The 17,500-nt window shown below is 48.1% G+C and overlaps 1 protein-coding gene across 1 annotated transcript in view; it reads right to left on the bottom strand.

The window, feature by feature from the left end:
- Window positions 1–17,500, bottom strand: part of LOC109880469 (SR-related and CTD-associated factor 4) — a 50,638-nt gene that overhangs the window by 12,314 nt on the left and 20,824 nt on the right. The window contains exons 4-13 of the mRNA XM_031809093.1: window positions 15,498–15,659; window positions 14,765–14,900; window positions 11,267–11,409; window positions 10,523–11,161; window positions 7,509–7,582; window positions 7,344–7,419; window positions 6,712–6,888; window positions 5,244–5,326; window positions 1,350–1,525; window positions 289–389 (exon numbers count right to left, since the gene is read on the bottom strand). Coding sequence (XP_031664953.1) covers window positions 289–389; window positions 1,350–1,525; window positions 5,244–5,326; window positions 6,712–6,888; window positions 7,344–7,419; window positions 7,509–7,582; window positions 10,523–11,161; window positions 11,267–11,409; window positions 14,765–14,900; window positions 15,498–15,659 — 1,767 coding nt within the window. The remainder of the gene's footprint in view (window positions 1–288; window positions 390–1,349; window positions 1,526–5,243; window positions 5,327–6,711; window positions 6,889–7,343; window positions 7,420–7,508; window positions 7,583–10,522; window positions 11,162–11,266; window positions 11,410–14,764; window positions 14,901–15,497; window positions 15,660–17,500) is intronic.

Genomic DNA, 17,500 nt, shown 5'->3' on the forward strand with positions numbered 1-17,500 from the left:
GAGGAGAGTAGAGAGGAGAGGAGGGGAGAGAGGAGAGGAGAGGAGGGGAGAGAGGAGAGAGGAGGGGAGAGAGGAGAGGAGGGGAGAGAGGAGAGGAGAGGAGGGGAGAGAGGAGAGGAGAGGAGGGGAGAGAGGAGAGGAGAGGAGAGGGGAGAGAGGAAGGAGAGAGGAAGGAGATTACCAAGTGAATTGGAAGATTTGGGCACGAGAAATCAGATTCTAAATTTGAATTATTTAAGAGCAACCTAAAGAGTCAGTGTGTGGTTTCAACACACACAGTAAACTTACGTTGATGGAGTCTATCTGTCCAAACTCCTCCAGTAGACAGGCTACATCCTGCTGCTGGGTTCTCTTGTCCAGCTGACCCACCCACAGAGTGGTACTACACACTGGAGGAGAGGGGGGACATGGGGAGGGGGGGAGAGAGGGAGGGGGAGAGAGAGGGAGGGGGAGAGAGGGGGGGACATGGGGAGGGGGGGAGACATGGGGAGGGGGGGGGGGGACATGGGGAGGGGGGAGAGGGGGGGATATGGGGAGGGGGGGAGAGGGAGGGGGAGAGAGGGAGGGAGGGGGAGAGAGACAGACAGACAGAGACAGACAGACAGAGAGAGACACAGCCATACAGAGACAGACAGACAGAGAGAGACACAGCCATACAGAGACAGACAGACACAGACAGACAGACAGACAGACAGACAGACAGACAGACAGAGAGACAGAGAGACAGAGAGACAGAGAGACAGAGAGACAGAGAGACAGAGAGACAGAGAGACAGAGAGACACAGACAGAGACAGACAGAGAGACAGAGAGACAGAGAGAGAGAGACAGAGACAGACAGAGAGACAGAGAGAGACAGACAGAGAGACACAGACAGAGAGAGACAGAGAGACAGAGACAGACAGAGAGACAGACAGAGAGACAGAGACAGACAGAGACAGAGAGAGAGACAGAGAGAGACAGACAGACAGAGAGAGACAGAGAGAGAGAGAAAGAGAGAGAGAGACAGACACAGACAGAGACAGAGGGAGAGAGACAGAGAGAGAGAGAGAGACAGAGAGAGAGACAGAGAGACACAGAGAGAGAGACAGAGACAGAGAGAGAAAGACAGGGGGAGAGAGTGTGAAATAATGACAGATTAAGTGACAATGAGGGAGGGGAGAGAGGGAGGGGGAGAGAGAGGGGGAGAGAGGGAGGGGGAGAGAGAGGGGGAGAGAGGGAGGGGGAGAGAGAGGGGGAAAGGGAACGGGAACCAATAGTAAAAAGGTTATATATATATAGACAGTGTACAAAACATTAAGAACACCTGCTCTTTCCACGACAGACAGGTGAAGAGAGAGAGTTGTCTCACCGCTCAGCGTGTCAGCCTTGGGCTGTGGCAGTCCTTTCTGTCGTCTCTCCCTCTCCTTCTCCTTCTCCTTCTCTCTCTCCCTGCGTTCCTGGGAGCGTGACCGCGGGGAGTGCCTGCGGCGGTCTCTGGACCGGTGTGTTCTAGAGATGGACCGCGACCGCCTCCTCTTAGGAGACCTGGAGAGAGAGAGAGAGACACAAATCCCACACCTCGTAAGCAACAGCACAAGGTCTGAGAGGATCAAATCAAATGTATTTATATAGCCCTTCGTACATCAGCTGATATCTCAAAGTGATATCTCAAACAGAAACCCAGCCTAAAACCCCAAACAGCAAGCAATGCAGGTGTAGAAGCACGGTGGCTAGGAAAAACTCCCTAGAAAGGCCAAAACCTAGGAAGAAACCTAGAGAGGAACCAGGCTGTGGGGTGGCCAGTCCTCTTCTGGCTGTGCCGGGAGGAGATTATAACATAAAATGGCCAAGATGTTCAAATGTTCATAAATGACCAGCATGGTCGAATAATAATAAGGCAGAACAGTTGAAACTGGGTGATAGGAGTTCATTTTCCAGGGTTGGGAAATGAACTCCCGCCAAAAACGAGGGTCGATTTTTGTAATTCGCGGGTAAGAATGTCTATTTTCACCAGCCACGTTGGTGGGAAGAGTTTATTTTCTTCAATCCTAAAGCCCACATGTAGAAGTTGGTCAAAGTGACGAGACCGTATTCTAAAAGTGTAACTTGGTCCTCGTCTTTTGTCGGCATCCTTTATTTCACACGTCAGGTTTCTTATTTTTCTTATTTTTCTTATTTTTTTCCAAATGTTTAGTTTAAGTTTTCTGCAACCGTTGCAAGACACTGGAGATTCTGTTTCCGTCACCAGGTGTCTGTGAGGGCCCGGTTACCACGGTAACGGCCCGCCCCTTAAAGGGGCAGCGACTCATGGAACGCTCCAAAAAACATTTCATTCATCAACTTGCAGGTCATTTCTTATCATTAAAAAAACAACAACAACAAAAAAACACTCAAATACTTAAAATTGTTCTCCTCCGTTTATTTGTGTGCTTGTACATTTCATCCGGGACACGTCGTGCTTAAGAACAGACCTTAGTCGTGTTATATTGGCCATAAACCCCCCCCCCCCCCCCCACGTGCCTTATTGCTAAAATATACTGTGATAACTCAGCACTTTGTGGCAGGGCAGGACACTGTTGATTCTTGTTGTTCAGTTGTAGAGTCTGTTTTCACTGTTGTATCTAAATGATTTATTTTAACATTACACTGGTTAAAAGACTCAATGAGCAATATACCATATTACTGCTTCCTAGTAATACATGTCTTGTTTTTTTTAGAAACATCAGAATGAATGCTTACTTTATTTATTTATTATTATTATTATTATTTATTTACGCTGTCTTGAGCCGTTAACCAATAGGAACTGGCCATCTGAACGCTGTCTTGAGCCGTTAACCAATAGGAACTGGCCATCTGAACGCTGTCTTGAGCCGTTAACCAATAGGAACTGGCCATCTGAACGCTGTCTTGAGCCGTTAACCAATAGGAACTGGCCATCTGAACGCTGTCTTGAGCCGTTAACCAATAGGAACTGGCCATCTGAACGCTGTCTTGAGCCGTTAACCAATAGGAACTGGCCATCTGAACGCTGTCTTGAGCCGTTAACCAATAGAAACTGGCCATCTGAACGCTGTCTTGAGCCGTTAACCAATAGGAACTGGCCATCTGAACGCTGTCTTGAGCCGTTAACCAATAGGAACTGGCCATCTGAACGCTGTCTTGAGCCGTTAACCAATAGGAACTGGCCATCTGAACGCTGTCTTGAGCCGTTAACCAATAGGAACTGGCCATCTGAACGCTGTCTTGAGCCGTTAACCAATAGGAACTGGCCATCTGAACGCTGTCTTGAGCCGTTAACCAATAGGAACTGGCCATCTGAACGCTGTCTTGAGCCGTTAACCAATAGGAACTGGCCATCTGAACGCTGTCTTGAGCCGTTAACCAATAGGAACTGGCCATCTGAACGCTGTCTTGAGCCGTTAACCAATAGGAACTGGCCATCTGAACGCTGTCTTGAGCCGTTAACCAATAGGAACTGGCCATCTGAACGCTGTCTTGAGCCGTTAACCAATAGGAACTGGCCATCTGAACGCTGTCTTGAGTCGTTAACCAATAGGAACTGGCCATCTGAACGCTGTCTTGAGCCGTTAACCAATAGGAACTGGCCATCTGAACGCTGTCTTGAGCCGTTAACCAATAGGAACTGGCCATCTGAACGCTGTCTTGAGCCGTTACCAATAGGAACTGGCCATCTGAACGCTGTCTTGAGCCGTTAACCAATAGGAACTGGCCATCTGAACGCTGTCTTGAGCCGTTAACCAATAGGAACTGGCCATCTGAACGCTGTCTTGAGCCGTTAACCAATAGGAACTGGCCATCTGAACGCTGTCTTGAGCCGTTAACCAATAGGAACTGGCCATCTGAACGCTGGTCTTGAGCCGTTAACCAATAGGAACTGGCCATCTGAACGCTGTCTTGAGCCGTTAACCAATAGGAACTGGCCATCTGAACGCTGTCTTGAGCCGTTAACCAATAGGAACTGGCCATCTGAACGCTGTCTTGAGCCGTTAACCAATAGGAACTGGCCATCTGAACGCTGTCTTGAGCCGTTAACCAATAGGAACTGGCCATCTGAACGCTGTCTTGAGCCGTTAACCAATAGGAACTGGCCATCTGAACGCTGTCTTGAGCCGTTAACCAATAGGAACTGGCCATCTGAACGCTGTCTTGAGCCGTTAACCAATAGGAACTGGCCATCTGAACGCTGTCTTGAGCCGTTAACCAATAGGAACTGGCCATCTGAACGCTGTCTTGAGCCGTTAACCAATAGGAACTGGCCATCTGAACGCTGTCTTGAGCCGTTAACCAATAGGAACTGGCCATCTGAACGCTGTCTTGAGCCGTTAACCAATAGGAACTGGCCATCTGAACGCTGTCTTGAGCCGTTAACCAATAGGAACTGGCCATCTGAACGCTGTCTTGAGCCGTTAACCAATAGGAACTGGCCATCTGAACGCTGTCTTGAGCCGTTAACCAATAGGAACTGGCCATCTGAACGCTGTCTTGAGCCGTTAACCAATAGGAACTGGCCATCTGAACGCTGTCTTGAGCCGTTAACCAATAGGAACTGACCATCTGAACGCTGTCTTGAGCCGTTAACCAATAGGAACTGGCCATCTGAACGCTGTCTTGAGCCGTTAACCAATAGGAACTGGCCATCTGAACGCTGTCTTGAGCCGTTAACCAATAGGAACTGGCCATCTGAACGCTGTCTTGAGCCGTTAACCAATAGGAAACTGGCCATCTGAACGCTGTCTTTAGCCGTTAACCAATAGGAACTGGCCATCTGAACGCTGTCTTGAGCCGTTAACCAATAGGAACTGGCCATCTGAACGCTGTCTTGAGCCGTTAACCAATAGGAACTGGCCATCTGAACGCTGTCTTTAGCCGTTAACCAATAGAAACTGGCCATTTGAACACTGTCTTTAGCCGTTAACCAAGAGGAACTGGCCATTTGAACGCTGTCTTTAGACGTTAACCAATAGGAACTGGCCATTTGAACGCTGTCTTTAGACGTTAACCAATAGGAACTGGCCATCTGAACGCTGTCTTTAGACGTTATCCAATAGGAACTGGCCATTTGAACGCTGTCTTATGAGGTTAACCAATAGGAACTGGCCATTTGAATGCTGTCTTTAGACGTTAACCAATAGGAACTGGCCATCTGAACGCTGTCTTTAGACGTTAACCAATAGGAACTGGCCATCTGAATGCTGTCTTTAGACGTTAACCAATAGGGACTGGCCATCTGACCAGCACTCACCTAGATCCCGATGGTGACTTCCTGCCATCTGGTCGGTGTCTTCCATCCTTCATGGAGGGAGGGTCCAGGTCCATATTCATATCCTGACAAGAAGAAACCATAACATTTACAACATCAGTAAATATGTTAGTCCCATTCCATTGGTGCATGAACAGGGAGAACACCTGCCATGCATGATGAGTTCTGAGAAGTGATACACATTAACTGACTAATTGAATATTCCAAATCATATGACCATTTTGGGGCTGCAGGAAGCCTAGCGGTTAGAGGCTTGGAAGCCTAGAGGTTAGAGGCTGGGTAGCCTAGCGGTTAGAGGCAGGAAGCTTAGCGGTTAGAGGCTGGGTAGCCTAGCGGTTAGAGGCAGGGAAGCCTAGCGGTTAGAGGCAGGGAAGCCTAGTGGTTAGAGGAAGGGAAGCCTAGCGGTTAGAGGCTGGGAAGCCTAGCGGTTAGAGGCTGGGAAGCCTAGCGGTTAGAGGCTGGGAAGCCTAGCAGTTAGAGGCTGGGAAGCCTAGAGGTTAGAGGCTGGGAAGCCTAGCGGTTAGAGGCTGGGAAGCCTAGCGGTTAGAGGCTGGGAAGCCTAGCGGTTAGAGGCTGGGAAGCCTAGCGGTTAGAGGCTGGGAAGCCTAGCGGTTAGAGGCTGGGAAGCCTAGCGGTTAGAGGCTGGGAAGCCTAGCGGTTAGAGTGTTGGGCCAGTAACCGAAAGGTTGCTAGATCAAATCCCAGAGCTGACAAGGTCAAAATCTGTCGTTCTGCCCCTGAACAGGGCAGTTAACCCATTGTTCCTAGACTGTCATTGTAAATAAGTGTTAACTGACTTGCCTGGTTACATAATAAAAAAATAAAAATAAATTAAAGGGCAGGATTACTATTTTCATGTTGTCATGACGTGACCCTTTCCCGGGAAATAGATCGTGGCATCCCCCCACAAATCTGTTCTTAACTGACTTGCCTAGTTAAATAAAGGTATAAAAAAATATATATATATCGGCATAGCCCACTAGGGAACGTCCCCATTTCCCTGTAACCATAGCTACTGTTTTGTGTGTTTATGCATTTCTGTGATTAGTTAGTAAATAAATTAAGACAATTGGTGTATGGATGATTTATAGAAAAGGCTAGGTTCGTGCAGATAACCAACAATTTACGGCGTTTGGAATGAGACTAACATGAAGCAAAGAATAATTAATTAATTAGAAGACTAAGTGATCAGATATTAAAATATCTGAAAGTTACACTAAGAAAATTATAACTTTGTAATCTGAAGATTTTCCGCGGTTCCCCCGACTTCCTAGTTAATTACATTTACATGATTCGTTTAATCCCGTAATAATAATTACAGAGAATTTATTCGATAAAACAACAGTCTTCACTTTAATGACGCCAAAGACACGACACTGTTTGTAACCATTCATACCTAATAAAACTCCACCGAACACCAATTTCAAATCTATTAATGTACTAATCTCACCTGTTCCTGCTGGCCCACGTGTTGGCCAAAGGCGTCCTTGTTTGGAGGGAATCCCACAGGGAAGCCTGGAGGTCCTGTACCAGGGAGGGGCTGGCCTGGAGGAACCACCATTCCTGGGTAGGCCTGGCCCGGCAGCAAACCATAGCCCTGGAGCTGGCCGTTAGGAGGCAGAGATATCTGGATGGAGGGTGAAAGACAGGGAGAGTTTTGTTTTAATACTGTGTGTGTGTGTGTTCTGAGAGAGAGAGAGAAGAGAAAGAGAAGAGAAAGGGGAGAGAGAGGAGAGGGGAGAGAGGGAGGGAGAGGAGAGAGAGGGAGGGAGAGGAGAGAGAGAAGAGGAAAGAGAGGGGAGAGGGGAGAGAGAGAGGGAGAGGGGAGAGGGGAGAGAGAGAGAAGGAGAGAGAGACAAATAGAGAGCAAGATCAGTATATTACCTGGTGTGTGAGGTCTTGGACCATGTTAATTACCTGGTGTGTGAGGTCTTGGACCATGTTAATTACCTGGTGTGTGAGGTCTTGGACCATGTTAATTACCTGGCGTGTGAGGTCTTGGACCATGTTAATTACCTGGCGTGTGAGGTCTTGGACCATGTTAATTACCTGGCGTGTGAGGTCTTGGACCATGTTAATTACCTGGCGTGTGAGGTCTTGGCCCATGCCCATCATGTGTTGTTGAAAGTGCTGGGGGAAACCTGGAGGCTGCTGGGTACTGTCAGAATGAAACAAATACACACAGTTAACATACAGATGTACAACACACACACACACACACACACACTATAAGGGGAAAGGTCTTACAAAGACGTCTGGTCCTTCTTTGATTCGTCGGCTCCCTCAGGCTCATCGTCATAGTCAAAACGGTCCAACAGCGTCTAGACAAACGAGAGCAGACAAGGTTCAACAGCGTCTAGACAAACGAGAGGAGACAAGGTTCAACAGCGTCTAGACAAACGAGAGGAGACAAGGTTCAACTCAAACACATGTTTTCCATTTCCAAGCCTGCTTGTTGTCAATAGCTGTGTTCGAATACCCTGAGCACACTGGAGGTCCTGAGAGCCCTGGAGCAGGTTTTCATCAAGGATCTCTGTACTTTGTTTCGTTCATCTTTCCCTCGATCCTGACTAGTCTCCCAGTCCCTGCCACTGAAACCATGCTTCACCGTAGGGATGGTGCCACCGCCATGCTTCACCGTAGGGATGGTGCCACCGCCATGCTTCACCGTAGGGATGGTGCCACCGCCATGCTTCACCGTAGGGATGGTGCCACCGCCATGCTTCACCTTAGGGATGGTGCCACCGCCATGCTTCACCTTAGGGATGGTGCCACCGCCATGCTTCACCTTAGGGATGGTGCCACCGCCATGCTTCACCTTAGGGATGGTGCCACCGCCATGCTTCACCTTAGGGATGGTGCCACCGCCATGCTTCACCTTAGGGATGGTGCCACCGCCATGCACCTTAGGGATGGTGCCACCGCCATGCTTCACCTTAAGCATGGCGGTGGCACCATCCCTCACCTTAGGGATGGTGCCACCGCCATGCTTCACCTTAGGGATGGTGCCACCGCCATGCTTCACCTTAGGGATGGTGCCACCGCCATGCTTCACCTTAGGGATGGTCCCACCGCCATGCTTCACCTTAGGGATGGTGCCACCGCCATGCTTCACCTTAGGGATGGTGCCACCGCCATGCTTCACCTTAGGGATGGTGCCACCGCCATGCTTCACCTTAGGGATGGTGCCACCGCCATGCTTCACCTTAGGGATGGTGCCACCGCCATGCTTCACCTTAGGGATGGTGCCACCGCCATGCTTCACCTTAGGGATGGTGCCACCGCCATGCTTCACCTTAGGGATGGTGCCACCGCCATGCTTCACCTTAGGGATGGTGCCACCGCCATGCTTCACCGTAGGGATGGTGCCACCGCCATGCTTCACCTTAGGGATGGTGCCACCGCCATGCTTCACCTTAGGGATGGTGCCACCGCCATGCTTCACCTTAGGGATGGTGCCACCGCCATGCTTCACCTTAGGGATGGTGCCACCGCCATGCTTCACCTTAGGGATGGTGCCACCGCCATGCTTCACCTTAGGGATGGTGCCACCGCCATGCTTCACCGTAGGGATGGTGCCACCTCCATGCTTCACCTTAGGGATGGTGCCACCGCCATGCTTCACCGTAGGGATGGTGCCACCACCATGCTTCACCGTAGGGATGGTGCCACCACCATGCTTCACCGTAGGGATGGTGCCACCACCATGCTTCACCTTAGGGATGGTGTCACCACCATGCTTCACCGTAGGGATGGTGCCAGGTTTCCTCCAGACGTGACGCTTGGCATTCAGGCCAAAGAGTTCAATCTTGGTTTCATCAGACCAGGGAATCGTGTTTCTCATGGTCTGAGAATCTTTAGGTATCTTTTTGCCAAACTCCAAGCAGGCTGTCATGTGCCTTTTACTGAGGAGTGGCTTCCGTCTGGTCACTACCATAAAGGCCTGATTGGTAGAGTGCTGCAAAGATGGTTGTCCTTCTGGAAGGTTCTCCCATCTCCACAGAGGAACTCTGGAGCTCTGTCAGAGTGATCATCAGGTTCTTGGTCACCACCCTGAACAAGGCCCTTCTCCCCTGATTGCTCAGTTTGACCAGGCGGCCAGCTCTAGGAAGAGTCTTGGTGATTCCAAACATCTTCCATTTAAGAATGTTGTAGGCCACTGTGTTCTTGGGGACCTTCAATGCTGCAGACATTTTTTGGTACCCAGCTCTGTGCCTCGACACAATCCTGTCTCGGAGCTCTATGGACAATTCCTTCGACCTCATGGCTTGCTTTTTGCTCTGACATGCACTGTCAACTGTGGAACCTTATATAAACAGGTGTGTGCCTTTCCAAATCATGTCCAATCAATTGAATTTACCCCAGGTGGACTCCCATCAAGTTGTAGAAACATCTCAAGGATGATCAATGGAAACAGGAAGCACCCGAGCTCAATTTCGAGTCTCATTGCAAAGGGTCTGAATAAATAAGGTATGTTTTTTATTTTTAATACATTTGCAAAAATGTCTAAAAACCTGTTTTCGATTTGTCATTATGGGGTATTGTGATGTCATTATAGGGTATTGTGATGTCATTATAGGGTATTGTGATGTCATTATAGGGTTATTGTGATGTCATTATGGGTTATTGTGATGTCATTATAGGGTTATTGTGATGTCATTATGGGTTATTGTGATGTCATTATGGGTTATTGTGATGTCATTATGGGTTATTGTGATGTCATTATAGGGTTATTGTGATGTCATTATGGGTTATTGTGATGTCATTATGGGGTATTGTGATGTCATTATGGGGTATTGTGATGTCATTATAGGGTATTTTAGGGTGTGTAGACTGATTCCATTGTAGAATAAAGCTGTAACGTAAGGGGTCTGAATACTTTCCCGAAGGCACTGTCTGTATGTGTTGAGAATTTCAAGAAATGTCTTGCTTTGCTGCACAGTGTATTTCTCGTGTGTTGTTCAGGTCGTTACGGTCAACGAGAATGTGTTTTATAAATGACTGACCTGGTTAAATAAATATTTTGGTTATTCTCATTCAAATCTAAATCTAGGTTAGGTTGTTGATTTGTTCAACATATCCCTGGCTACCATTACTAGAGACTAGACATTTCCCCATAACAACAACAATCATTTTTGAAACGCCACCCAAAAAATTAAATGAACTATTCTGAATCACCTTTACCCCGTCACTAACACCCCTGTGGGACGAGGAAGGGGAACCCCCCCACTCTGTGGTCGATAGTAAGAAGAGGAACTCACAGCCACCTTGTCAAACGCTGTTTTCTGCTGGCTGAGCTCGCTGGAGGGGAGGGGGAGTCGCTGAGCGGTCGTACCCAGGGCGGGGGTCAGGGACTGGAGATGGAGCTGGGAGTGGAGGTGGTGGAGGTTGGCAGGAGGCTGGGGTTGAGCCTGGGGATGGGGTTGAGCCTGGTGATGGGGTTGAGGATGGGGTTGAGCCTGGAGATGCGGCTGTGGATGGGGTTGAGCCTGGAGATGCGGCTGTGGATGGGGTTGAGGCTGGGGATGGGGCTGAGGATGGGGTTGAGGCTGGGGATGGGGTTGAGCCTGGTGATGGGGTTGAGCCTGGTGATGGGGTTGAGGATGGGGTTGAGGATGGGGTTGAGCCTGGAGATGCGGCTGAGGATGGGGTTGTGCCTGGGGATGGAGTTGAGGATGGGGTTGAGCCTGGGGATGCGGCTGAGGATGGGGTTGAGCCTGGGGATGGGGTTGAGCCTGGGGATGGGGTTGAGGCTGGGGATGCGGCTGAGGATGGGGTTGAGCCTGGAGATGCGGCTGAGGATGGGGTTGAGGCTGGGGGTGGCTGTGGGTCTGGGGTGGGAAGGGATGAGTCTGAGGCTTTGACGGATTTTGTTGAAAGTTCTGGAAAATTTGTTGAAGCTGCAGAGTGAGAGAGAGAGAGAGCTGAGTTAGGACACTGGGGGATGCCTGAAGATGGGACTAGCAAAAATAAAAAAACACACACACACACACACACACACACACCTGCTGTCCCTTTGAGGACTGGAAGAGCTGAGCGACAGCGGCGAACGCGTCAGAGTTCTGAAGCTGAGAGACAGGCGCCACAACAGTGTTTTCCGTTACTGAGGTGACCTTACCCTTTACTGGTGATGGGGATGAGGGGAAACCTGGAGGACAGAAGTACAAGAGAGTCAGACAGACAGGCAGAGAGACAGGCAGAGAGACAGACAGACAGGCAGACAGACAGGCAGAGAGAGAGACAGACAGGCAGAGAGACAGGCAGAGAGAGAGACAGACAGGCAGAGAGACAGACAGGCAGACAGGAAGAGAGACAGGCAGAGAGACAGACAGACAGTCAGAGAGACAGGCAGAGAGAGAGACAGACAGGCAGAGAGACAGGCAGAGAGACAGGCAGAGAGAGAGAGACAGGCAGAGAGACAGGCAGAGAGAGAGAGACAGTCAGACAGACAGGCAGACAGACAGGAAGAGAGACAGGCAGAGAGACAGGCAGAGTCAGAGAGACAGGCAGAGAGAGACAGACAGAGAGAGACAGGCAGACAGACAGGCAGAGAGAGAGAGACAGTCAGACAGACAGGCAGAGAGACAGACAGACAGGCAGACAGACAGGAAGAGAGACAGGCAGAGAGACAGACAGACAGACAGACAGACAGACAGTCAGAGAGACAGGCAGAGAGAGAGACAGACAGAGAGAGAGACAGACAGAGAGAGAGACAGACAGACAGGCAGACACAGGAAGGCAGACAGGCAGACAGACAGACAGGCAAGACAGACAGACATATCCACAGACAGACAGGAGTAATACCTTGGTCTGGGTTAACAGACAGACAGAGAGACAGACAGAGAGACAGGCAGGTAGAGAGACAGGCAGAGAGACAGACAGGCAGACAGACAGACATATCCACAGACAGACAGGAGTAATACCTTGGTCTGGGTTAACAGACAGACAGAGAGACAGACAGAGAGACAGGCAGGTAGAGAGACAGGCAGAGAGACAGAGAGACAGACATATCCACAGACAGACAGGCAGCAGTAATACCTTGGTCTGAGCTAACAGACAGACAGCAGTAATACCTTGGTCTGGGTTAACAGTAGAGGTCGACCGAATATGATTTTTCAACGCCCATACCGATACCAATTATTGGAGGACTCAAAAAAAGGTGCTACCGATTAATCGGACGATTTTTTAAAAACTATTTGTAATAATGACAATTACAACACTGAATGAACACTTTAACTTAATATTATACATAAAATCAATTTAGCCTCAAATAAATAATGAAACATGTTCAATTTGGTTTAAAAACAAAGTGTTGGAGAAGAAAGTAAAAGTGCAATATGTGCCATGTAAGAAAGCTAACGTTTCAGTTCCTTGCTCAGAACATGAGAACATATGAAAGCTGGTGGTTCCTTTTAACATGAGTCTTCAATATTCCCAGGTAAGAAGTTTTAGGTTGTAGTTATTTGAGGAATTACAGGACTATTTCTCTCTATACCATTTGTATTTCATTAACCTTTGACTATTGGATGTTCTTATAGGCACTTTAGTATTGCCAGTGTAACAGTATAGCTTCCGTCCCTATCCTCGCCCCTCCCTGGGCTCGAACACATCGACAACAGCCACCCTCGAAGCAGCGTTACCCATGCAGAGCAAGGGGAACAACTACTACAAGTCTCAGAGCGAGAGACATTCGAAACGCTAAGTACCGCGCACCCCGCTAACTAGCTAGCCATTTCACATCACATCGTTACACCAGCCTAATCTCGGGAGTTGATAGGCTTGAAGTCATAAACAGCAGAGCTGCTGGGAAAAATGCACGAAAGTGCTATTTGAATGAATGCTTACAAGCCTGCTGCTGCCTACCATCGCTCAGTCAGACTGCTCTATCAAATCATAGACTTAGTTATAACATAATAACACACAGAAATACGAGCCTTAGGTCATTAATATGGTCGAATCCGGAAACGATCATCTCGAAAACAAGACGTTTATTTTTTCAGTGAAATACGGAACCGTTCCGTATTTTATCTAACGGGTGGCATCCATCAGTCTAAATATTCCTGTTACATTGCACAACCTTCAATGTTATGTCATAATTACGTAAAAATCTGGCAAATTAGGCGTCCCAAACTGTTGCATATACTCTGACTCTGCGTGCAATGAACTCAAGAGAAGTGACACAATTTCACCTGGTTAATATTGCCTGCTAACCTGGATTTCTTTTAGCTAAATATGCAGGTTTAAATATATTGATTTTAAGAAAGGCATTGATGTTCATGGTTAGGTACACATTGGAGCAATGATACGCACCTCATCGATTATATGCAACGCAGGACATGGTAAATAAACTAGTAATATCATCAACCATGTGTAGTTATAACTAGTGATTATGATTGATTAAGTTTAATGCTAGCTAGCAACTTACCTTGGCTTCTTACTACATTCGGGTAACAGGCGAGTTCCTCGTGAGGCAGGTGGTTAGAGCGTTGGACTAGTAACCGAAAGGTTGCAAGATTGAATCCCTGAGCTGACAAGGTGCAAAATCTGTCATTCTGCCCCTGAACAAGGCAGTTAACCCACTGTTCCTAGACCAGTTAACCCACTGTTCCTAGACCAGTTAACCCACTGCACCTAGGCCGTCATTGAAAATAAGAATTTGTTCTTAACTGACTTGCCTAGTTAAATAAAGGTGTAAAAAATAAATACAAAAATACAAAATTGCCGCCCAAAATGACAGATTTCCGATTGTTATGAAAACTTGAAATCGGCCCGAATTAAATCGGCCATTCCGATTAATCGGTCGACCTCTAGTTAACAGACAGACAGCAGTGATACCTGGGTCTGGGTTAACAGACAGACAGTAATACCTGGGTCTGTGTTAACAGACAGTAATACCTGGGTCTGGGTTAACAGACAGTGATACCTGGGTCTGGGTTAACAGACAGTAATACCTGGGTCTGGGTTAACAGACAGTGATACCTGGGTCTGGGTTAACAGACTGTAATACCTGGGTCTGGGTTAACAGACAGTAATACCTGGGTCTGGGTCAACAGACTGTAATACCTGGGTCTGGGTTAACAGACTGTAATACCTGGGTCTGGGTTAACAGACAGACAGACAGTAATACCTGGGTCTGGGTTAACAGACAGACAGTAATACCTGGGTCTGGGTTAACAGACAGTGATACCTGGGTCTGGGTTAACAGACAGACAGTAATACCTGGGTCTGTGTTAACAGACAGTAATACCTGGGTCTGGGTTAACAGACAGTAATACCTGGGTCTGGGTTAACAGACAGTAATACCTGGGTCTGGGTTAACAGACAGTAATACCTGGGTCTGGGTTAACAGACAGTGATACCTGGGTCTGGGTTAACAAACAGTAATACCTGGGTCTGGGTTAACAGACAGACAGTAATACCTGGGTCTGTGTTAACAGACAGTAATACCTGGGTCTGGGTTAACAGACAGTAATACCTGGGTCTGGGTTAACAGACAGTAATACCTGGGTCTGGGTCGTCCATCTCGGTGTCTGCAACACTGCTGGAACCAGATGTCGCCATATCTAGAAGAGGCTGGATGATCTCCATCTTAAACACACCATTCTTCTGCCACAGATTCAACACACGCACTATCTTACTCTACAGATAGGAGAGACAGAGAAGGAGAGAGAGGGGAGGATCGTGAGAAAGAAAGAGAGAAAGAAGGAGAGAGAGGAGAGAGAGAAGGAGAGAGAGAAGGAGAGAAAGAAGGAGAGGAGGAGAGAGAAAGGAGAGAGGAGAGAGAAAGGAGAGAGAGAGAGAAAGGAGAGAGAGAGAAAGGAGAGAGAAAGGATGAGAGAAAAGAGCAGAGAAAAGAGAGGAGAGAAAGGAGAGAGAGAAAGGAGAGAGAGAGAGGGGAGAGAAAGGAGAGAGGAGAGAGAAAGGAGAGAGAGAGAGGGGAGGATCGTGAGAAAGAAAGAGAGAAAGAAGGAGAGAGAGAGAGAGGAGAGAGAAAGGAGAGAGAGGAGAGAGAAAGGAGAGAGAAAGGATGAGAGAAAAGAGCAGAGAAAAGAGGAGAGAGAGAGGAGAGAGGAGGAGAGAAAGGAGAGAGGGGAGAGAAAGGAGAGAGAAAGGAGAGAGAGAGAGGGGAGAGGGAGAAAGGAGGAGACAGAGAGATTTGTTATGAGTAAGTACAGCGTTCTCAAGTATCCATCATAGCTTGTTTCACCACCATTATAATCATCATCATGGTCTTACCCGTTCTTCAGTGGGACAGAGACAGAGGTTCTCAAACGTTCCCGTGATGTTCTTGGTGAACCGTGGCCCGAACACGTCCTTGTCCATGCCAAACTGATGACGGGACTGTCGGACGATGGAGTCTACAACATATAGACCTGCCACCTTGTACTCTGGCTTACACTGGGGGAGGGGAGGGGGGGGGGGGGGAGTAAGATACAGACAGAAAGAGTCAATTGAAATTTAAATGGAGAGATAGAGAGAGATACGAGACAGACAGACAAAGAGAGAGAGAGACAGGAGACATACAGACAGAGAGAGAGAGGAGACATACAGACAAAGAGAGAGACAGTAAGACAGACAGCGAGACAGACAGATAGCGAGACAAACAGACAGACAAAGAGGGAGAGAGACAGGAGACAGACAGACAAAGGAGACATACAGACAGAGAGAGAGAGGAGACATACAGACAAAGAGAGAGACAGTAAGACAGCCAGCGAGACAGACAGACAGACAGACAGCGCAAGACAGACAGACAGACAGACAGCGCAAGACAGACAGACAGCGAGACAGACAGAGAGCGAGACAAACAGAGAGCGAGACAAACAGAGAGCGAGACAAACAGAGAGCGAGACAAACAGAGAGCGAGACAAACAGAGAGCGAGACAAACAGACAGCGAGACAGACAGACAGACAGCGAGACAGACAGACAGACAGCGAGACAGACAGACAGCGAGACAGACAGCGAGACAGACAGCGAGACAGACAGCGAGACAGACAGCGAGACAGACAGCGAGACAGACAGACAGACAGCGAGACAGACAGACAACGAGAAAGACAGACAACGAGAAAGACAGACAGCGAGAAAGACAGACAGACAGCGAGACAGACAGACAGACAGCGAGACAGACAGACAGCGAGACAGACAGACAGTGAGACAGACAGACAGTGAGACAGACAGACAGCGTGTGCGAGATATATAGATATGTAAAAGTGAGTCTTCAGTGTAACATCCAACACATCAACACTCCATATCCAGAAACAACCCCCAATGCTAGGAGGTTTGGGATGTGGATAATGTATAGGCCTCAATGCTAGGAAGTTTGGGATGTGGATAATGTATAGGCCCCAATGCTAGGAGGTTTGGGATGTGGATAATGTCTAGGCCCCAATGCTAGGAAGTTTGGGATGTGGATAATGTATAGGCCCCAATGCTAGGAAGTTTGGGATGTGGATAATGTATAGGCCTCAATGCTAGGAAGTTTGGGATGTGGATAATGTATAGGCCTCAATGCTAGGAAGTTTGGGATGTGGATAATGTATAGGCCTCAATGCTAGGAAGTTTGGGATGTGGATAATGTATAGGCCTCAATGCTAGGAAGTTTGGGATGTGGATAATGTATAGGTCTCAATGCTAGGAGGTTTGGGATGTGGATAATGTATAGGCCTCAATGCTAGGAAGTTTGGGATGTGGATAATGTATAGGCCTCAATGCTAGGAAGTTTGGGATGTCCATAATGTATAGGCCTCAATGCTAGGAAGTTTGGGATGTGGATAATGTATAGGCCTCAATGCTAGGAAGTTTGGGATGTGGATAATGTATAGGTCTCAATGCTAGGAAGTTTGGGATGTGGATAATGTATAGGCCTCAATGCTAGGAAGTTTGGGATGTGGATAATGTATAGGCCTCAATGCTAGGAAGTTTGGGATGTGGATAATGTATAGGCCTCAATGCTAGGAGGTTTGGGATGTGGATAATGTATAGGTCTCAATGCTAGGAAGTTTGGGATGTGCATAATGTATAGGCCTCAATGCTAGGAAGTTTGGGATGTGGATAATGTATAGGCCCCAATGCTAGGAAGTTTGGGATGTGGATCATGTATAGGCCTCAATGCTAGGAAGTTTGGGATGTGGATAATGTATAGGCCTCAATGCTAGGAGGTTTGGGATGTGGATAATGTATAGGCCTCAATGCTAGGAAGATTGGGATGTGGATAATGTATAGGCCCCAATGCTAGGAGGTT

The sequence above is a fragment of the Oncorhynchus kisutch genome, linkage group LG29 (assembly GCF_002021735.2).
Source record: "Oncorhynchus kisutch isolate 150728-3 linkage group LG29, Okis_V2, whole genome shotgun sequence".
Taxonomy (NCBI): domain Eukaryota; kingdom Metazoa; phylum Chordata; class Actinopteri; order Salmoniformes; family Salmonidae; genus Oncorhynchus; species Oncorhynchus kisutch.